Source organism: Oxyura jamaicensis, chromosome 11, assembly GCF_011077185.1.
Source record: "Oxyura jamaicensis isolate SHBP4307 breed ruddy duck chromosome 11, BPBGC_Ojam_1.0, whole genome shotgun sequence".
Classification (NCBI taxonomy): domain Eukaryota; kingdom Metazoa; phylum Chordata; class Aves; order Anseriformes; family Anatidae; genus Oxyura; species Oxyura jamaicensis.
In genome coordinates this window covers 20,855,403-20,875,564 of record NC_048903.1, presented here as the reverse complement: position 1 = coordinate 20,875,564, position 20,162 = coordinate 20,855,403, and the positions used below count along the sequence as shown (strand labels likewise).

General features: G+C 48.1%; 1 protein-coding gene across 5 annotated transcripts in view; it reads right to left on the bottom strand.

Annotated features, from left to right (window-relative positions):
- Positions 1-20,162, bottom strand: part of ZFHX3 (zinc finger homeobox 3) — a 475,206-nt gene that overhangs the window by 27,131 nt on the left and 427,913 nt on the right. For 4 of the 5 annotated variants that reach the window (XM_035336636.1, XM_035336637.1, XM_035336638.1 and 1 more), the window contains one exon: positions 9,173-9,280. In XM_035336636.1, coding sequence (XP_035192527.1) covers positions 9,173-9,280 — 108 coding nt within the window. The remainder of the gene's footprint in view (positions 1-9,172; positions 9,281-20,162) is intronic. The other variant, XM_035336639.1, reaches the window with a different exon arrangement.

Below are 20,162 nucleotides of genomic sequence, written 5' to 3'. Positions count from 1 at the left end.
GTGACAATTTACCAACTAGTACTTTTATTATTTTGACTCTTTGAGTGGATTTAGTTCAGATTGGCTGACCTCAGAAGAAAATCTGCGTTTCTCAACAAATGAAAGCCAAGTACAACAGGACAGTGCTGCTGCAAGCACGCTGCCCTGCGGGGCACTTCACGGAGCCTTCTCTTCCCATGCTTCCTTGGGAACTTCTGCTTTTCAGCAGAGGAAGAGAAAACTTCCCAGCTGTTATTTCAGAGGTGAAATGGGATCCTTCCTTTTGCAAGGTCCAGAGGTAAAAATGGAAGTGTCCCAAAAAGCTGACTGCTCTCAGTCCTGGTGGACAGGGAGTCACCACCCCCAACACCCAGCCATCAGATTCTTTCAGCTAAAGTACCACTGACAGCCCCTTCATCTAAACTTCCATCTCCCAACCCAGCAACATAATGGAGAAGCCAATTAAATGATTATTAATTCATGCTGCTTTCCGTAAGCCAGAGGTTCTCATCTCCCTGCATTCCGTAAACCAGCCTGCCACTTGCCCTAGAAATTTACAGTGGGGTTTCTGCTATCTCCATTGATTTAAAAAGCAACACCCTCCCCCACATCCAGCCTACTGAAAAAACTCTCTTCCTACTAACTTCAGAAACCCGTCTGGGAAAAAGTTTTCAACTGGACTGGGGAGCTACATTTTCACTGACCGATGGAAAATAAAATTCCCTATTTGGTGGTGCCTCCCTCCCCAGAGCTCTCCCTGACGTTTTCTTGGAGCTCCTACTCAGCATCACGAGCCTCTGGACCAGACTGACCTGCCTCCTGTGTCTGGACACCCCTGTGGCTGGAAATGCCACAATGACAAGCGTCGCCACGGCACAGGCCTTGCAGAGGAGCAAAGCTCTTGCTTTCCTCTGGAAACTCTGAGAACAGAGAGGATTATTTTATCTGTTTTATGCTCACATGGCCTTCACCTTCTTATCTGTGTAGAATGAGCGATGGGCAAGGCCAGGCCCTGTGGTCCAGACCTATCTCCACAGTACGACGAGCGGCAGCCTGGGAGCTTGGAGTAAAGCTGCACCACGTTTCATGCTCAGCCTTTCTGTCAGACAGCTGCTATCCAGCAGAAACACAACTGGCATTAATATGGCAAGAATAAATACGAGAAAGTAACTCCACCAAGAGACTCCAGTGACACAAAAGCTGTGAGAGCACAGCTCAGGCTTCCCAGAAACAGCATTTTGGTGTATAACACTGCTACAGTGCTGCCTGTTTGTTACTTCTTGTGTTAATAATACATGGTTGAATGTTTCTTTCTGAAACGCTGTCTGTTTACATTCTTTATTCCCTGAAGGTACCATTCGTTCTAATAAGATGTTGTAGCCATACTAACAGGACTCTATATTGCCTGTTGCTCTACAGTATTTTTTCAAATCTGTGTTTGATAAATAACGTGATTGTATGATAGACAGAAGTAAATACACAGAGATTTGCAAGCACACTTTTGTACCCAGACCTTTATTGTTGCCTTTCAGAAGTATGGCCCTGAAAATGGCCAAATAATTAGTTTTTCTAATGCTGTCCCATACCTTGCAGCCTGCAGTAAGCTCGAACAACTGAATTATTATAAAATATTCATATGACAGTACCCAGGAGCCCAAGCCACCACAGAACTCCTCAGTACAAACACGGAGCACCCAGAAAACGTTGTGCAAGGTGCCAAGCAGCACAAGCGCACATGGAGGGGCATGTGGAGACACCACCTTGTCTGCCATCACGATCACCACAGAGCTTCCCCGCTGCCCTGCAGATCAGCAGTGAAGCTCTTGCTCATCTCCCATTGGCATCACACCTGGAGGCTCCTGAAGGACCTGCTCTGTATGCTGCTCTACGAGGTGCTAGCTTGTGAGCACAGAACAAAGGCGATGGAGGAGAGAAAGGGGTCTGCACCAGCTGGGCGAGAGAGATGGTGCAGCAACGACCAACAGCCAAGTCATGGATCAGTCCCAGAGGTTACAGGAGGTTACAGGGAACCTAAATTTGATCCAGGGAGTGGGAGAGTCCATGAGCAACGCAACCACCACCATCACTGCCATGCCAGTCCCATGGGACAGGACTCAGGTACCCACAGACACGCACATGGTAATAACCAGAGCAGTGGCTGACTTGGACACGCCAGCAGCAAAATGCTCCAGCAAACGTACCAGAAAGAAAAGACCTGGCCCAGAGCTCTACAGGATTGACAGCTCCCTCTGCCATTCTGAATTTCACAAACACTTGCAGGAGAAAAGACACAGTTCGTAGGAAATCACCCTACCTCTCACACAGCAAGACCCCACGTTTGCAAAGTGGTACCCTAAAACACTGAGCCTTTTCTTCCAGGAATGATGTCGAAGACTACAGGCTTAGAACTGTGGGAAATCATGTTTGTTTGTTTGTTTGTTTTAAATTACAAAAGAAACAAGAGATAATCTTTTATATTTACTGATTTTTATGGTTCTTGAACCAGCTATCAATCTGTGTGAATATTACTGTCCAATTCAATTGAATAAATATTCCAACTAACCTACCATATGAGTCCATATCAACTAATTTAATAAAATCAATGTGTTGAGCTTGGGAGATGGTACAAACAACAGTAATTTTACTAACTCCTTAAAAGCAGCAAGGAAGGGATGAACAGCACTGTCAGGCAGCACAGTTACTGTGGTGAGCAGGAACTGTCAGTGAGGAAAGAGTGTGAACGCAGAGTGGAGACTCTGGTGACGCTGGCACAGACTCCACTTGCTGAAGAATGTACACCAAAAGTACATGAAAACAGCAAAGCAAAGTGGGAAGGAGAAAGAGGAGGCACAGACAGTGAATCCTCTGAGCCTTGTTATGGCAGTGCTTCGAAAGGCTCCTCTACGACACAGCAGCTTTGGAAAGCAGCAGAACCATTCATCCATCAGCACTGCTGAGATGGCCCCTTAGTGCTCCCTCATCTGTGCTCAGATCCAAGGACGTGTGGGCTGTAGCATGAGCAGGTTTTACTACGTTCTGCCACTGCTGGGAAAGGAGCAACCATGCTTTGCAGTGGTAAACGCACCGTGGATGTGCTTTCAGGATTAACAACTGGCAAAGGCAGCCGTGAGCCTGCAGGGGACCTGCAAGCAAAGGGGGGCAGCCCACTTTTAGGGTCAAGATGCACCATTTGTCCCAGCTAGAAGCCACTCTTTGTTCCACTAGTACCAGATTGGTAATTTTGCTGCTTGTTATTTTTTAAGTAGCCATACTTTGCTAGTATAAACACAAAGAGAAAAGAGGCACAAAAATGATAACGCTGATTGTGAGGTAGAATGAAAGATGCCACGCGGGTGGCAAAGCACAGCAGCTCCCTCTTGGCCATCCCCTGGAGCAAGGTGTGAATGCTGCGTGGTGGAGCAAGACCGGGGCACAGCCAGCGTGGAGGCGCACAAGGCAGCCGAGCCATAGCGGCTCCCACCAGGGCCAGGCACCCGGCTTGCCCCTTTCCTCCTCCCCTGGGTGTTACTGCACAAGCTCCGCGACCTGTGGCTCAGCTCACCCGGAGCTCAGAGGCACGTGGCCGGGGCTTGCAGTGCCAGCAAGGTGGGTGCCCCTGCACGCACCGTGCTGTGCCATGCCATGCCTCCTTGTGCTGTGCTGTGCCACGTTGTGCCCTCCTGTGCCATGCCCTGCTGTGCTGTGCCGTGCCAGGATGGCACAAGGGATGCGCGGGGGCTGAGGCTGGCTCCAGCCACCAGGCCTTGCAGAGCATCCCCGCGCCAGGCCCCGCGGCAGGGCCAGACGTGCCTTCAGGGTGCTCCTGTCTCTGATGTGGGCCATTGACCTGCCAGAAATATGGGGCACTGCTGGTGCGGCAGAGCAGAGCCACCACTGAGCCATCACCTCGCCTCTGCTTCCATAAAAAGATGAGAAAAACAGCATCTGCTGGCACTGCTAGAGCCGAGGGCTGCCTGGGTCTGAACCCTATCCATGTGCCTTGGGGACAGTTTCCAAATGTGCCTGACACTGAGACACCAGGCCTGGACACTTTTCCTCAGTTTGAGCTAGCACCCAGGAGCCATTTGTGCTTGGTAAATCCTCAGGAAAAATCACAATTACTTTGAGTCTCCCCATCCCCATTTTAGGCTTCCTGCACACACGAGCCAGGGTAGGGAGATACTCCATATCCCCTGCTCCATCCCCCTGGCTCTCTTCCTTTCCTTTGCTCTGGTCCTACTGAACATTCCAGCCATTAAGTGCTCAAAAAAAGCCATATATTAAAAAAAAGAACACCCCCCAAAAGCCATATATTAAAAAAAAGAACACCCCCACCCCCCCCCCCCCCCCCCCCCCCCACGAGTGGGGGGGGGGGGGCAGCAATACATTTCCGTCAGGATGTGCCTGACCTGTTTTTTTCAATTTCAGTAATTAGAAAGGCAGTGGGCCTGTAGGAATTATTCATAAACTGCAGGAGCTGTGCAGTATACATTTATGTTAAACATGTCAAATCCGATTGAAATCATGCCTGCCAGCACCATACTCCATAAACACACTTTTCTGCAACAATTTCCCAGCTCTCGGCAGCCCATTAATACCTCCTTTAATAGCAATCTACCACGGATTCGAATCAGGGACGCTCCATTGCACTAATTGCTCTGTGTTAGGTGAGCATCATGGATTAAAAAAAAAAAAAAAATCATTAAAAAAAATAAAAGCCCTTCAGGCTAGTCCTCCAGAAATATTTCATTTCAATCCATATTTTAAGTAGAGTTTGTTTCTTGTTTATTTGAGGAAAAAAACAGTGATATTCTACATCTATACAAATGAGAGTGCATTAAGAAAGTCTCTTTCATTGCTGGGTCACTGCAGATTGAAGTGCTTCTCGCTAGTTAAAAAACACATATCAGCCTCACCCTAAATCTTAAAAGTCTCACACTCATCTACACTGGTCTGATTCAGGCTTCAGCTGGAAACCGATTCATTGAATACTAATCATTTACATTTTGATTTTAAAATGGAGTCAGAACAGCCACGATTTCTTTCATCTTTGCTGGTTTGCTTGCAATAAATTGCATGTTAGTCATGATGAGATGATTTTGAAAGCTCAGACACTACAAAGAGCATCCCCCAGCTCCAGCACCGGGGTGGGCAGGTTCCTTGAGCAGAAAGAGGAAAGCAGCCTGAGGAGCGAGGGGCTGTGCTAAGAAACTGCTTAATCCTGCTACCCGAGAGAGAAAAGCGAGAGCAAACAGGTCTGTCCAGAAACAGGGAACACAAGCCATTTTCTCTATACGGAGTACTTCAGGAGGCACATAACAGTTTTAGTTTCCACGAAGCACTGCTGCTGCCTGTTACAAGTTCAAGGGAACACAGGCAGCATGTGTGCCCCTGAAATCAATCTGCACTGCACTCTGGCCAACTCTTTCAGGAGCTACGGAGATGTACGTGAGAATCTAGTAAAAGGAATTCTTATTTGAGATGGCGTTTTCCTCATGTATAATTTAATGGAAAATATTACCTAAAAATGTTTTTGCTTAAGAATATTCTGTTCTAAAATAAGTACAAAAACAAATTGATGAATTTATTTTGCAGCTGAAACATTTTGGCAAATTTACAATGAAAGCAGAGGTTTTTCCTTTCAGTGCAAACACCAATACCAGTACAGCCTGCCACATACATATGTATGTACTGTAAAGCAGTCAAACAAACCTGACTCATCACTCGCTCGTCTGTGCCAAAGGAGCTTGGGCAGACATACAAACCATTTTGTTAGAGATCTCACTAAAAAAGTGGAAAAATGATCATGCTGTCTGCAGTTAAGAAACTGAGGCACAAAAGGTGAGTAAATTGCTAAGGAACGTAATGATCAAATTGCTGCACGATGAACAGAAAACAGGTCTATCAACCTCCACTTCAACACACTGTTTATTGGCTTTGAGCCTGCACTTCTTTCTCACCTATCTCCCACTTTCACAGAACCGCAGTGCTCAAAGGCACCTCAAAAGGTCAGCCAGCCCATCCAAAGCAGGATAAACTGTGCCTACTTCATTCCTGACAGCAGCTCGTCTAATCTTGAAAGACCTCTGAGGAGCCTTCCCAGAAAATCTACTCCAGTGCTTCACAAACTGTACCAGATTTTTTAAAAGTATTATCTAACCTCAACCTTTCTCCCCTCAATTTAAGGCCATTACTTTTTGTTGTCTATATCCCGAACATGGAGAACAAATTATTTCCTTCCTGTCAGAAGCATTTTATGCACAAGAAGACTTATCTTGTCCTCCCCTTTGGACTTGTCTTTTTGGGTCAAATAAGCCTGTTTACTTGACTTTCTCCTCACAGATGATGTTATGCAGACTGTGGTCTTAATTCATGCTGTTTGGGTTTTCTGAAATTGCTCCTCAACTTTCTTGACACCCCAAGCTCGGAAGTGGGCACAGTTCTCTAGAGGAAGCTTTCCAGCGCTGATGCAATGCACCTATTTTGTAATATTTTTATCTACAGCATAATACTTGAGCTTCTTTTTGAGAATGTCCTGAAGAGCAGTTCCAGACTCCTTCCTAAGGAGAAGACAGAAGATGCTGACTGCACCAAGGCCTTCTTCACACAGAAGGAAACTGGGTCGTGTTGACATGATTTGCTCTTGACAAATCTGTGTCGACTGTTACTCATCTCATTATCTTCCAGTCAGTACTTACAAACAGTTGTTTGGTCAATTCCCAGGAAAATCTGGGGCAAATGAAGCTGGCAGGTGTGCGGTTCCCCAGCCACTCCTCTATTTAAAGATAAGTACCACTTCTGTCCCCTCATGGTACCTCCCCCGTTTTCTGTGAATTCACAGGCGAGAGCAGCTGACAGATCTGGGGTTGTTTTAGTGGCTTCCTCAAAACACTTGAGTATGAAGCAGCAGGTCACTGGTATGAAAACATTTATCTGAAGTAAAAACCACTTTGCAACCTCTTCCTTCGCAGTTGGAGGACAAACTCTCCCCGCAGTGTCACCAACATCGCTGCTCGGGTCCCTCACGCAGTCGGCCCATTTAGTCAGAATGAGTGCAAAAAGGAAGGATGTTCTTCAGTTTTCTTGACATCATGGTTGATAGCCTTCCAACTGCTGAGCTGCAGACTAGCTCCTTCCTTCCAGTCTCTTCTTACAGCAAGGCAGCCTTTGAGTGTTTCCTTGATATTCCCTATTTTCCTCCCTGGTTACATCTCAACGTGTGCCACAGCATTTTGATAGTCCTGTACACGTGGACACTGTTCTGTGGTTGCCATTACTAACCTGACCTAGTTTCCATTCCCTTTCATGTCTGAGGTCCACGAGGACAGGACAACACGGCCATGTTCTACAGGAGCTTGAAAGCAGAAACAATGCAAGACTGAAGTGTGGTAGCTGTTTTCAAAACCACTGTACATAAACAATTTCAGAAATTCTTTTGCTTTCAATTTCAGGGATAGTGTTGTTAGGTATCTAAAAGCAGGACCTGAATTCCACAAACCATGTGCATGGACCTTGCTGAGGCTGTACACTTTGGACTTGCAATGCCTCTGGACACTGTCCAGAGCTCTGTAGGCTTACATACACAGCAGCATGGGCTACATTTTCCATTGTGTGAAGCTGTCCATTTCTTATCTGCCATTTGACTGACAAACACCAAAAATGAGCTATAAATTTCACAGGAAGGAGGAAGAAGTAAGACGTGCAAATATAGATTTTCTGGATGAAGTGGTGTTTATAAAATAAGTTTTAATTTTTCCTTACATGATTTTCACATGTACGAATAATCCTTTCACATAGATTAGTTTTTGTAAGTGCTTCAGATTTGGACTAAGAGCCCTACTTACCCTGTGAGAGATTTAATAAACATACAATACTTGCTTCTTTCTGTGACACTTCACAAAGCGTGCTTCTACTTAGAATTACACAATCCCACACAACAAGAAACTAAAAATCACCTACAGCCAAGTAAAGTTTGCATCTCTGGGCTGAAGAATGGGTCTGTGATGGGGAATGACAGAAAGAGCAAACTCAGCGAGTGCCATCTAGACTGAGAACCTGAACTTCAACGAGTATTAAAGCACAGCCTGCTCTCTTCACCAGTTCTGACACATCTTCTAATGCTCAAGATTAAAACTGTATTAAGGTGAAATAGCACTTTTCATTCTTCTGAAGACTGTGCAAGCTTAAGTGTCTTTTTGGCTGTGGCTTGCTAAGAAGCAACCACAAACATGGCAAGAAAACGCTGAAGAGTCTCTGCGCAGGTTAAGAGAGGCCTTGTACCAAACATCAGAAGTCTGCAAACCTACTTGGCTACCATGCTGAAAAAGAGCAGTCAGAACTGCTCAGTCCTGGGTCAACCAAAATGACTACTGCCACATGTGCTTCCATTTCTGCACCTACGCTGAAACAGCCAGAATGTATCAGCTAGGGAGGAGAATGGCCCTCACCAGAGGAGGACAACCTTGAAGCTTCTTTTTGCTCAAAGTCAAGGAATGTTAAAAGAAGTCTCCCCTTCACCCCTGCAAGATAGCAACTATTTTCTGGGAAAGACAGAGTAACTGAGTATCTTAAAACTGAAGTGAAACGTTTGCCAGGATTTTCAAAGGGAAACCTTTCAGATTTCTCTAAAACAACATAAAGATTACTGAGCATCTGCAGTTTCTGTTTCAAGTTGTCACGATTCCAGCAGAAAGCAGGCAGTTGGCAGAGCACAAGCACAGAGTCTGCCTCTTTGCTCATCTTTCCAGCATCAAAACCTTGCTACCAGAGCTAGGACTATGATGGAGAAGCAGGCTAACAATCTCTCAAGTCTTAACAACAGGGTGGGGTTTCATGACATACATTTAATCCAGCCTAAGCACTGTCTGCTGCCAACAGGGGCAGTCCTTTTCTCCCTGCTCCACTCCCAGCTGCAGATTCCCACTGCCCGTTTCAGGTGCAGCGCCATGTGAGTACAGGCGAGCTCTGACCCTCGAGCCCGGGGCTGGCAGCAGGGATGCCCGAGCGACTACAACTCAAACTACCTGTGTGTGTCACGGAGCTACGCCCCAAGATTTTGCAGAGGGCATCATGTATGTCATACCGACAGCACTATGTAGCACAGTCATTTAAGGAAAGATTTCTGCAGACTACTGCTCTGCAACTTCCCATCTTCTTTTCCTGGATTGAAAGTGAAAGAGGGACCAAAACCCACCTGTCCATTTACTCTGGTCCTTGTCTCCTCCGCTCTCTTGCTCCTTGGCAGGCTCTTCAGCATCAACGGCTGTTTCATTCGGCCCTTCCACATCTTCAATGGCTTCTTCTGAGAAACGAGAAGCAGAAAGAGTAACATAAAAAAAAGAAAGTCAAAATGGAAGAGCAAGTAACTGCCATTGAGGAACAGAGCAACAGACAAAGCTGGAGCACAAGTGATGAGCTGCAGGTATTGGTGTCACCCAGCATTCTCCTGATGACTACCTACTAGCTGGTTAAGAGGGAAACTATGGACGAAAAAAATGAGGAATGAAGATGAAGTTAAGATCCTGACCTACCTCTGCCACTTATACCGATGTCCCCTGAAGCGTAAGGTACAGCAAAATAATTGCCAGGTGCAAGAAGGATCTACCCAGCCATGCTATGGATTACGAAGTGTCGAGGTCTGACTGGTGCCTCCAGCACCTTCAGACTCATCCTTCCCCCTCATCCCCAGCTCAAGCTCTTTGGACCAAATAGCACAGCACAGTGCTGACCCTGACCACTGAGACCCCCACAACCACCTCAGAAGCAACCCGACTCACTTCTGCTCAGACAAAGCAAGGAGTAGCAGACACAGCCCTGACACAAGGCACGGGAGGAAGATGCTGGGATGTCTTATTTTCATCCCAGCCATGGGAAGAGATTGAGCACACATATGCTATCAGTACCACTGCAAAAGCATGAAGGAAAAAAAATATACTCAGTGTTGAAGTGAAGTGCTGAAATCTTGGAACAAAACACAAAGTGCCACTGCCCCAGCTGTTAACAAAAGCACTGGTGTGCTGCGGCCGCGGTTGCACGGGGCATGTCGACATGGCTCGGTGCAATTCCATGCACAGGCACCCTCGTTAGGTAGGATACTGGGAGCGAGACAGCTGTGGCTGCCAGACCTCTTACACCAAGGTATAACGACTACATTATCATGTAATATCCTGGGTATTTACGTATAGTGCAAGCAGCTCGACAGCTACCATGTAATTGGCGGGGGCTACATCAACAGTGGGAAGAAAGGGTACTTTTAAGTCATTATATCCTCTTTTAGGCAGGACAGTTCATAATTTTAACTTGCGTTATCTGGTCATGCTATATCCAAGGCTATCGTAAGGTTTTATCTGAACTATGTAACTAGTTAAAGCACTCCCCCCCTCAAGCCTCCTCCTAACAAAGACAGGGCTAGAAATTCGGATTAAAAACATGTATTAGGAGACTGCAGATACTCAGCAGTGCACTTTGAGAATGTGAAAACTTAAATGAAGGAGGAACTTGCAAAAGCATCAGAGATCAGCAGTGATTTATACTCTACCCCTTTCACTTTTTAAACAGATAAAAGCTCTTGAGAGCTGCAGGGATCTCAATGGTCTTCTGCTGGGGAAGCAGGACCCCAGACTAAGAAGTGTGATGGGTGGCAACCATCAGTTGGATTCACGTTTCAGAAGTTAACAATGCAATTTTTTCCCTGCCACACTGCAGAAAACCAGCCCCCAGCCCAACCTCGCTGCCCCCCGAGCACTGGACGCGGGGCGAGGCAGCCTGTTTCGCCGAGGCAGCTGCCGCGACACGCAGGCTTCAGCCGCTCCGATTAGAAACCTTCGTCCCGAGCTGCTGCGACGTTGCCCGAGTCCTGGCCGCGGGGCAGGCGGGGGCGGCCCGGCTCCAGCCCCCCGCTCCCTCCCCGGCCCTGCCGGGACAACAAAGGGCGCCCGACGCGGCGGCACTCCCGGCTGCGACCCGGAGGTGTCAGCATCGGCATGGGAGCACGGGGACGGCGCGCTGCCTGCCCGGCTCAGACGCTGTCTGGGCTCTAACCTGAGCATGTGGAAATAATACACGTCTTCAAGTGCACTGTCTGGTTCGAGGGAAATAAAATAGGACATTCAAAGGCAGTTACACCATCTGTCTTTATACCATCATCATCATCAACAAGGGGAAAAAATAGCTCCTTGGAATGGATGAAAGCCCAGGCTGACAGTAACCGGAAAAATGTGAGCTATGAATACCAATAAAGATAGAAAATGATTAAAAAACAAGGCTACAAATGGCAAATCCTGCTGCCCTGCTCGGTGTGCAGCCCCCTCGTCCACAGGCACAGACTGCCAGACCCGCCAGCCCTCAATGCAGCCACCAGGCACCTGCACCGAGCGCTCGCTGAGCCCGTGGTCCTCTCCAAGGATGAAACCTGCCTCCTTGGCTCAAATACCTCTGCTCTGGGCAGGCGGGCTGCAAGAAAGCACATATATGCTCCAAAAGCTCTTCCTCCCCCCTCTGGTCTAAGCACGTTTTTTCTGAAGAGTGTCTTTTTAAAGCAGAATGGAAGGGGAACAGAGCACAAGATGAATCTGCCCTGGGAGGCTTGTTCAGGCTCCCTATCAGGAGGGAAAGCTCTGCGCACCGCTGCTGCTTGGCTCCTCGCTGCCAGGCCCTTGTTGAGGACAACCACGATCCTCTTTTGCTCCTGTCCCTGGCCCAGCCGGGGGCAGCCAGCCCCGGGGATGCAGCTGCCTGGTGCAGAGCTTTGGGGCAGGGGAAGCGTTAACTGCTGGCTCCCTTGTCCTGCTCTTACAGCAGCTGTTTGGATGGCTGAATGCAGTTTTGCTCACTGTGCTCAGCCTAGCTTGTCTTGAAGCCATCAGTGTGTGAACTGGCTCCAGGGATGGTCGGGATAGAGTCCTGCACCACACCAGTCCTCAGCCAGCTACACACGCTGCAGAGGGCTTTTCTCTGCTGAGCCACTGGGAGCCAGCCTCCAGGAGACTGCAATGTACGAGCTTGTGATCTGACCCAGCTTTTAACGATGAGATCCTCCAACACTGGAAATAAAGTGCAGCAGGACTCGTGCTCCTGGAAGATCCGTGCCCACGCAACCACGGTGTCTCCCCGATGACAGCTCTGCAGCTGCTGAGTTCAGCGGCAGCTCCAGCACCACTGCTATGAGCGGGCGGCAGGTCTGGGTAGCAAACACGTGTGAACTGCACCTGCATTTCTTTGGGGTGTATTTCTGAGAGGACAAGGCCAGCAGCACGTCTGGCAGGGAAAGGTCTGATTTTCCCCTTGATCCACTGTGCATGCAACACAGAGTTTTTGAGCTCAATTTTTCTGTTTTAATCATCTGCAAATCCACATGGCACGTTGTTCCCATGCTGCACTCAAGCAGGGCTTGAGTCTTTTACCTATGTCTGAAGAGCCCCACAGGACACTCCTTCAGCTGAGCAGCAAGAATACCTCATGGCCAACTCCTGAAGGCCGAATGGTCAGCAAGACACGGAAATTTATTTCCAAGTAACTGTGAGTCTTTTGTTACTGTTTGGCCACACCTGAGGCTGTAAACACTGCCTGTTAGGACTGATTCACCTTGCAGCTTGACTCTGTTTTGCTTAAGGAGATTGATAAGGACTCCAACAGTCACTTGGTGATTAAAAAAGTCCTCAACTCTTAGTACGTCCTACAAAGCATCCCAAACTGAGCCGGTACCCAGGGGGTGCAATATCCCTGCAGCATTTCAGAAGCATACTGGAGTCTCTGCCTGTCAAAGACTCTGACCAGGACTTAGAGCCTGGTGGGGGCACTGAATGCAGAGGGGTGGAGGTCCTTCGTGAACGATGCTTTGTAGGAGGCAATGGGGTTGACTCCTGACCTGGAAGGGTCTCTGGAAGGCCAGAGATGCTATTCCAGACCATGCCCAGAGGATGCAGTGGCTAGATTGGTATCCCTAAACCAATTGGTATCCCTATTGGTTTCCATAAACTCCAGCTACGCATGATTTATGAGTTCCTGGAGGGTCAGTGGATTTCATCCTCTGCGAGCAGCTCACCAGGGCAGGCACAAGAGCTGTTGCTATGGGATTTGCATCAGGGGGATCCTGTTGCACTGAAATGCAAATGTTACAACCTGGCCATGGGTCACTGTGCCAGTGCCATCCACGAGGCACCAAGAGTGAGCATCTGTAAGTACGAGGCACCTGGAGGGCAGAGGAGACTGTTCTTGAATCATACAGAACCTACCCCATGCAAATTCCTAGGAAGAGTCTTTTCTTCCTTTGTGAATAAATCATTTTAGACAGTGGCATTTCCTTTTAATTTAAAATTAAACCAGTCACTAAGGGAAGGAGAAGAGAGCGAAGAAGAGGGGGAGAGGAGTCTAGAAAATCATGGGCATCTTCTGACGTCTGTAAATGCTGGGATCTCTGAGCTCAGTTAGGCACTGAGAACGCACCCCGATCCCTGCGCACCGCTACACAGGATCGCAGCGCCGCGCTCCTGCCCCCTTTCAAGCTGAGAAAGTTTGAGGGTGTGGAGAACTTGGCAAATGCTGACTGGGTCCCAGCCAGGCTGAGCAGCCTGAGACCTCCCACCTTTCCCTCTCTCTGCCGTGTCTTCCTTAATAACCCCAGGTCTCCTGTCTAAAGGGATAAGGGGCATTTCAGGGGTGGCAGAAACATAGGGAAGTGAGAGAAAGGGCACGCATTTGCCTCCCCACCCTCAGGCAGGCTCAAGAGCTGAGAAACATTAGCTGTCACGAACCACAATCAAATCAGGTTTGAAATATTTAGCAGTGGCTTGGAAAATGCGGTGGTGCAGCTCTGACAGGCGAGATGTGCAGACACCCATTTTCCATTATAATGGAAATATCAAGCCTGTTCTGAATATGTATAACCTAGAAAAATGTATTGATTTTTCATTCGGCATTAAAAAAATGAAATACCCTGCAGCTGTCAAAAGCCTTTTGTTAAAAGCTCATCTTTCCTGGAACGAGGTTTACCAGAAACAAGTTTTAATTGTACACAGGGTCTCTCCTTTGAAACAAAAAAAAATTCTGATGCTCCTCTTTTTGGGACAAGAGACCAAAAAAGGAAAGGCAGGACTGAGACCTGGCTGACTTTTTCAAGCCGACCCTGGCAGGGAGCGGTGACAGCGATGGCCCGCATGCAGCCGGCTCTACAGCCACCCGTGTGCAGCACCCCTGCTGCGGGGAGGACGCAGCACCCCGGGGCAGCCCTGCCATGGTTCAGGGCTTCAGCTACTCTAAACCTATTTAAACTTGAGGTCCAAGAGCCCAGGGAGATGTGCTGTGGTCCAGGTCCTTCTGGAGATGTGTCAGGAGCCCCTAGGGTGGATGCCCTCTGCCTGCACTCCAGGAAGCCCACAGGGAGCTCGGCTGCCCCTGGGCTGTGCTGGTGCTGCCAGGCACAGCGCCTGCTCTTCTAACCGCCTTTTGCTCAGCTGCCCCCAGACTGTGACCACACGGGACCTTGGCACCGGTGCTGCGAGGGTTGCCTGCTCCTGCCTGAAGTGGCTGTGGTGCTGTGCAACTGGGGAGGGGGCCGGGGGGGCATCGGTCCCGTGTCACACCAAGTCCATGCACTGGGGGCGGAAAGCACATACAGATCCTGGGACAGAGGGAACACGAACTGGGGCACAAGGACGCACGATTCCCTGGAGCCTGGCTTATTGCCTGCTTCAGCACCGAGCGAGCGAGGTGGCGGCTGCCTTGCTTAAACAGACACCGGTTACAGACGTCCTGTGGTGTGTTCGGGAGGAGGCTGGTGCTACCCCAGGCCACAGCCAAACCTGGGCTTCAGCCGTGGTGCACAACTCCATCTCCACTCCTGCTGGGTGCCTCAAAAAGCTGGGGGGTTTCTGAGCTAAGCCACTACTCTAATCCCACAGCCAGGAGCACCGTTCTTGTACAGGGCATGAAAAACCTCCCAGTCCACAGGAGAAAAAAGTGGCTTGTCTTTAGTTTTTCTCCTTCGCCTGCACTTGTGAGCACTTACTCTGCGAGGGGACGTGTTTGGTGCATGCTGCTGCAGGTGGGTGGATGAGGTATGTGTGCCACTGATGGTGCCAGTGACCTGAGATGGGAACGCAGAGGTGGTGAACCCCACTGCTGTCTGCCCTCTCATTTGTTAAAATCTGAAAGAGTACTGCCTCAGAACAGTGTTGTGAAAGAAAGATAAACTGGCCTGGGTTAGGACACAGAACATCACCCGGGAAACAATTAGGCTATTTGTTCACAACCAGCCCAACAGAAAAAAAAACGCAACACATTTCCACCTCTCCCTGACTTGCAGTCTATTTGTGTGTGAAGCCAAGACAATCCCATCCACACAGAAATGTAGGTAAATCCATTTTCAGTTTTTCTTGCTCTCTTGTATTTCTCACTGTGCTCAACTCATCTAGGACACATCTCCTAAGGTAACCTTGGCTACCACGCAGTCACTGCCCTTGCAGCTCAGATTTGAGATACATACTTACATATACCTATATATACACACACATCTGTGTAGGCACAAATACGCTCTGTGCTATCTCCGCACTGGGTTGTTCTACAGAAACCTGTTCATTTCCTGAAACAAAAAGCAAGACCCCAGGCAGAGAAGAGAAAGAACCAGGCACAGGTTATGAGAAGAATGCTATGCAGCTCCAGTCCTGATGCAAAAAGCTGGTGGGTGAGTCCCATCATCTGACAAAAGGCTGCAGAAAAGTAATAAACCTACACGCATATCTTGGATTAATGACACTTACTTCCAAGATGGCCCTGTTTGAGAGGATGGCCTGAGTGTACTTACGCTGCTTTCATTGACAAAAAGGAAAATGGTGACAGTGAATGTGTCTCCAGCTGATAAAGCCATCCTCAAATGCCCACCTTCTAAAGGTGGGGAAAGCTTAGCTGGCTTTCGTACAGTTTACTGTAGAGGCAAGCATTTGGATGAGTAAAACAAGAAATTCAACAGCAAAAATAATAAAAAAGTTGAGAACTTTTAGCTTCCATTCCTTTGTTTTCTGCTGCTAAGAAAAAATTCAGGATTTTTGGCCAGTTTCTGTGAACAGATCTGAACAGCATCCAGGTCACTGAGTATCTCCCAGACAAGCTCCTTGCTCAAACAAAATAAGATGATCCTCTGCCAGATGCTGACAGCTTCTTAAATACAGATGCTTTTACTAATATGGTTATTACTTTTGCGTTCAGCCACTTTATCTGATTTACCAGCTCCAGTCAGAGGCCCCATCTCCGAACATTCTGGGCATTGCTCAGAGGGCTCATTCAGCTGAGAAGTGACCACAGTCAGGGTACAGCGGGGAGGACTGATACAATCATGCAACCTTTTGCTTTGTGATTCTGGTAACAAGATGTAGCAGCACTAAGCAAAATAATAATGCTATTGAAACAGCTGATTAGAAGAAAAAACAAATTCTATCTTGAAAAAGAACCCAGTATTAATGAAACTTGCCACTGTCTTCTATAAAGAAAAACAAAATTAGGACACCAAACAAAAAGACGAAGCATTCTGATGCAACACACAGTTACTGCGGTCAGCTTTATGAGTGTAGGAGTTGAAGGGAATCTGGATCTCAGACATGCAGGGAATGAGCTTGGGAAAGGCCCTGATTGCTCTGGAAACCTTCACGTGCCTGACAAAATGGGCTGAGCTTTACCCTGCAAAAAACACAGCATGGAAAAATAGCTGTGTGCAAACATGGTCAGCTTCCAGGTGAGAGCAAATGAGGTGGGATGGTCTCACCTCACAGTCACTACCCAAGGGCTGTGTTTGTCCAGCAAAGAACAACAGAGCCACGGATCTGGGAGATACTTTAGGCACACTCAGGGCTCCTCACAGTACTGGTTCCTCAGTTTGCCTTCCAAAGGATTTGGCAGCACAGTGACCGTAACTGGAGGCACCTCTGGAGGAAGTTCTCATCTCCACGTGAAGAGTCCAAGAACCCGTTCCCTGAGCCTGCACCAATTTCTGCCTGTGCATGACAACAAGGGTGTCCATATGTTTTGTAAACTGGTCTGGATTTTAAGCCAGCAGAACCCTAGAGGGATTTGCTCCCTTGAATATCAGCAGAACTAGAAAGGTTGCTGCTATTTTCACACATGAAATGTAAAAAAAAAGGCAAATTCCTTGAGCATGTTTGTAGTGGAGCGTGATGTGATTGTGTTGTCATTTATGGGAAATAATCGCAAGCCCATCTCTCCCTTTCCCCCCATTTTCCAGTCCAAATAACCATGAAAAATTACACTTCAATGTCAGGAGGACAACAAAGGAGGGGCTTTCTCCTGCGGCTTGACGGCTTTCCACCCTCCCAGCCCCCAGCCCTCCCCCCCCCCCCCCCGGCTTCTTTGGACAAAAACTACCTTCAATTCTATTTCATTTTAAATGTGATCTAACAAATGCATGTTGACAAGTTCCTTTCTTTTTTTCTTTTAAACAGCATTTTGCACAGTTTAACCTAGCTCCAAACCGGAATCAGCTGGAAAGGAGACTCATGCAAAAACAGAAACACAGATCAAATAGCAAAACAAAAGAAAACCCATCTCCAGCTTCAGGTCTGCAGGGGAAGGACAGCTCGGACTCCAAGATGGAGACGTGCGGGAGGAGGGCCAGAAAACAAAGGGAAGGCACCAGCGGGGGAAAGCGCCTGGAGGAGGTGGGGTGGCAGAGGGTGCGGGAGGACAGGGAGCAGAGCACCCAGTGCAGCCTTAGTGAACAAAGGGACCTGTGCCAGCCCTGGCCAGTGCCTCTCGGCCCCACGTCCTCACCAGGACCAGACGTGCTGGGCACTGCCCAGAGCTGCCTCCCCGGCTGGCCCGTAGCTGGAACATCAATGCTGGGCTACCCTCATCGGTGATTTGGCCTCCACAGAGACCTGCTCCACGTGAGAGGCCCTGTGCCGCCTCCCATTTCTCGTCCTCCCTCGTGTGCCGCCTCCTGCCTCACACCTCCTGCCCCCTTCATCCTCCCCTGTCCCAGCTCCCTCTGGCCAAGACGCGGGAGCTGTCAGCATGGGAAACCACGGCTTCCTAGAGATGTGGCAGGAGGATGCCAGTGCTTTAGAACTGCTTCAGGCTTGCCACAAACTTGGTTGTGCAGCATCACCTGGGCCAGGATGAGCTGCACTGGGAATTGGCTTTACTGACCTGCTGCAACTGTTAGAGCAACGTCTGCTTTCAGAAAGGCCAAGACACTGCAGGAAATTCATGTTCTACGTTTCAGAGAAAAACAGCTCTGCACCCACCGCGTCCTCAGCTGGCAATGTGAACGCAGCAAGTTGTCTAAAAGGATGTGTTTTACCAAGGTGCTTTGTTCCGAGTATTAATAACCTCACTCTTAGAGAAACTTTTAGGAATCGCAAATAAAAGCTGTATTTAAGTTGAGCTCAAGTTAAAGCTAACTTCAGCAACTCTGGAACAAGTTACATCTTCAGAATATTGTAACCTGTAACAAAAATTAGCTATAATTAATTTACGCTTAGCATTATGGTTTGGGTATGCACAGGAAGTGCTCCCAACAGCCTTAACACTGCCCCATAACATCATCATGAAACATACTCGGATCAAACAGTAAAATGACCTTTTTCTGATTTTTGTTTTGTTTTTAAATATATGACTCCTACAACTCCTGCTCTGGTCTCACTCTCCACAGTACTGCTCCAAGGAAAAGTTAATTAATTTGTTGCTGACCTTTTTTCTCCCCCTTCCTCAAGCGTTTCCTGACCTCAGCATGTTTGGAGTTCTTTTGAGCTTAGCGAAAAACTTAGGAAACCCATAATTACAGTGCCTTGGTTCAGAGTCAATTAATGTGTCGTCCTGCAACACATTATAGTACCCTAAGTTATGGACATACACTCTCCTGTAACTCCATCTTTGTGTAGTGTGCCTGAATTTTTATGCTTTTTAATTAAAGATGAAAGAAAGCTCAGAATTTCTTTATTTTTAATAATGAAAAATCATCCTTATTACAACATAAAACATCCACATTGTTCTCCCTCATGCAGCTTCCCTGGGTGAGGGTCCTTGCTCCCTAGAGAGGAAAGCTTTTCCGTTACCGAGAATGGGAAAAAGTGACCAACAGTTTTGAACACTTCTTTCAGAATGGTCGCACAGAGTGAATCTGATGACATGGGGAGCTTGAAGTGTGCGCTCTACCTGTAAAACACTTGGGACAAACATGAGGACCCAAATTTCCATGAGACTGGTTTCTAAGTGTAAGCACATGCATCTGTGATCAGATTTATTTCTATTTGCTCAAATAAATTAATCTCACATTCCAGGACTCATTCCAGTTGTTCTGGGGAGGGCCTACTATACTAGCTATATATAACAAAGTGGAGAAAACCTGCACCTGAAGTGCAAAACTCGGCTCATTCTTGTCTAGATCACAGCAATTTTGGCTGCAGTGTCGTGTAACCGGGCTTTTCCTGGAGCTTATTTCCAGGAACTAACAATATGTTTGAACACAGAGAGAATCATAAATGGCCATAAATAATAGGTGCATGGGGTCTTTCAGGATCAAAAGAGGATCAATTTTACATTTTTCTTCAGGAGCAGCCTGTAAGAGAGGCTCAAGGACAAAATTTGCCAGTGGAATACGACGAGGCAAGGTGAGACGTTCAGCTGGGTTCTGTTTCATCTCATGCTGGGAGACCCGACAAGAGAGAGTAACAGGATCCAGGGACAGGACCCCTGGCCCCAGGAAACAAGGCAAAACCCAAGTCCCTCAACTCTCCAGCTCTAACATGGAAATAGTATTTGTCTGTCCTTCAGAGGTGCCAAGAAGATAAACTTGATAGCGCTCCAGGACCAGACAATTCAGTAGCAGGGGCCGTGGCACAGCACATGCAGATGCAATTGCAGAGCATCAGCATTTTCATCTGGGGGGAAATAATCCCCGCACAGATACATCTGTGCTCGAGGAGGCTGCAAACACTGAAGCAGGCAGCGAAGCTGGTCAGTGCAAACGCTCTGGGAGCAGGACTGCGGTGCGGGGGGAAGGAGCTGCGTGCCGTGGGGCAGGGCCTGCTGGCTGCACACAGCCTGCCTGCTGAGCACAAACCACACACCAGGAACTCACCTTCCACCCCCAGCCCTCGCTGGTTCCTTGCAGGAGATGGTAACTTCACGGAGAGCCACCCCAAAGCCTTGCGGCAGTGTGGCACGACCAAAGCCTG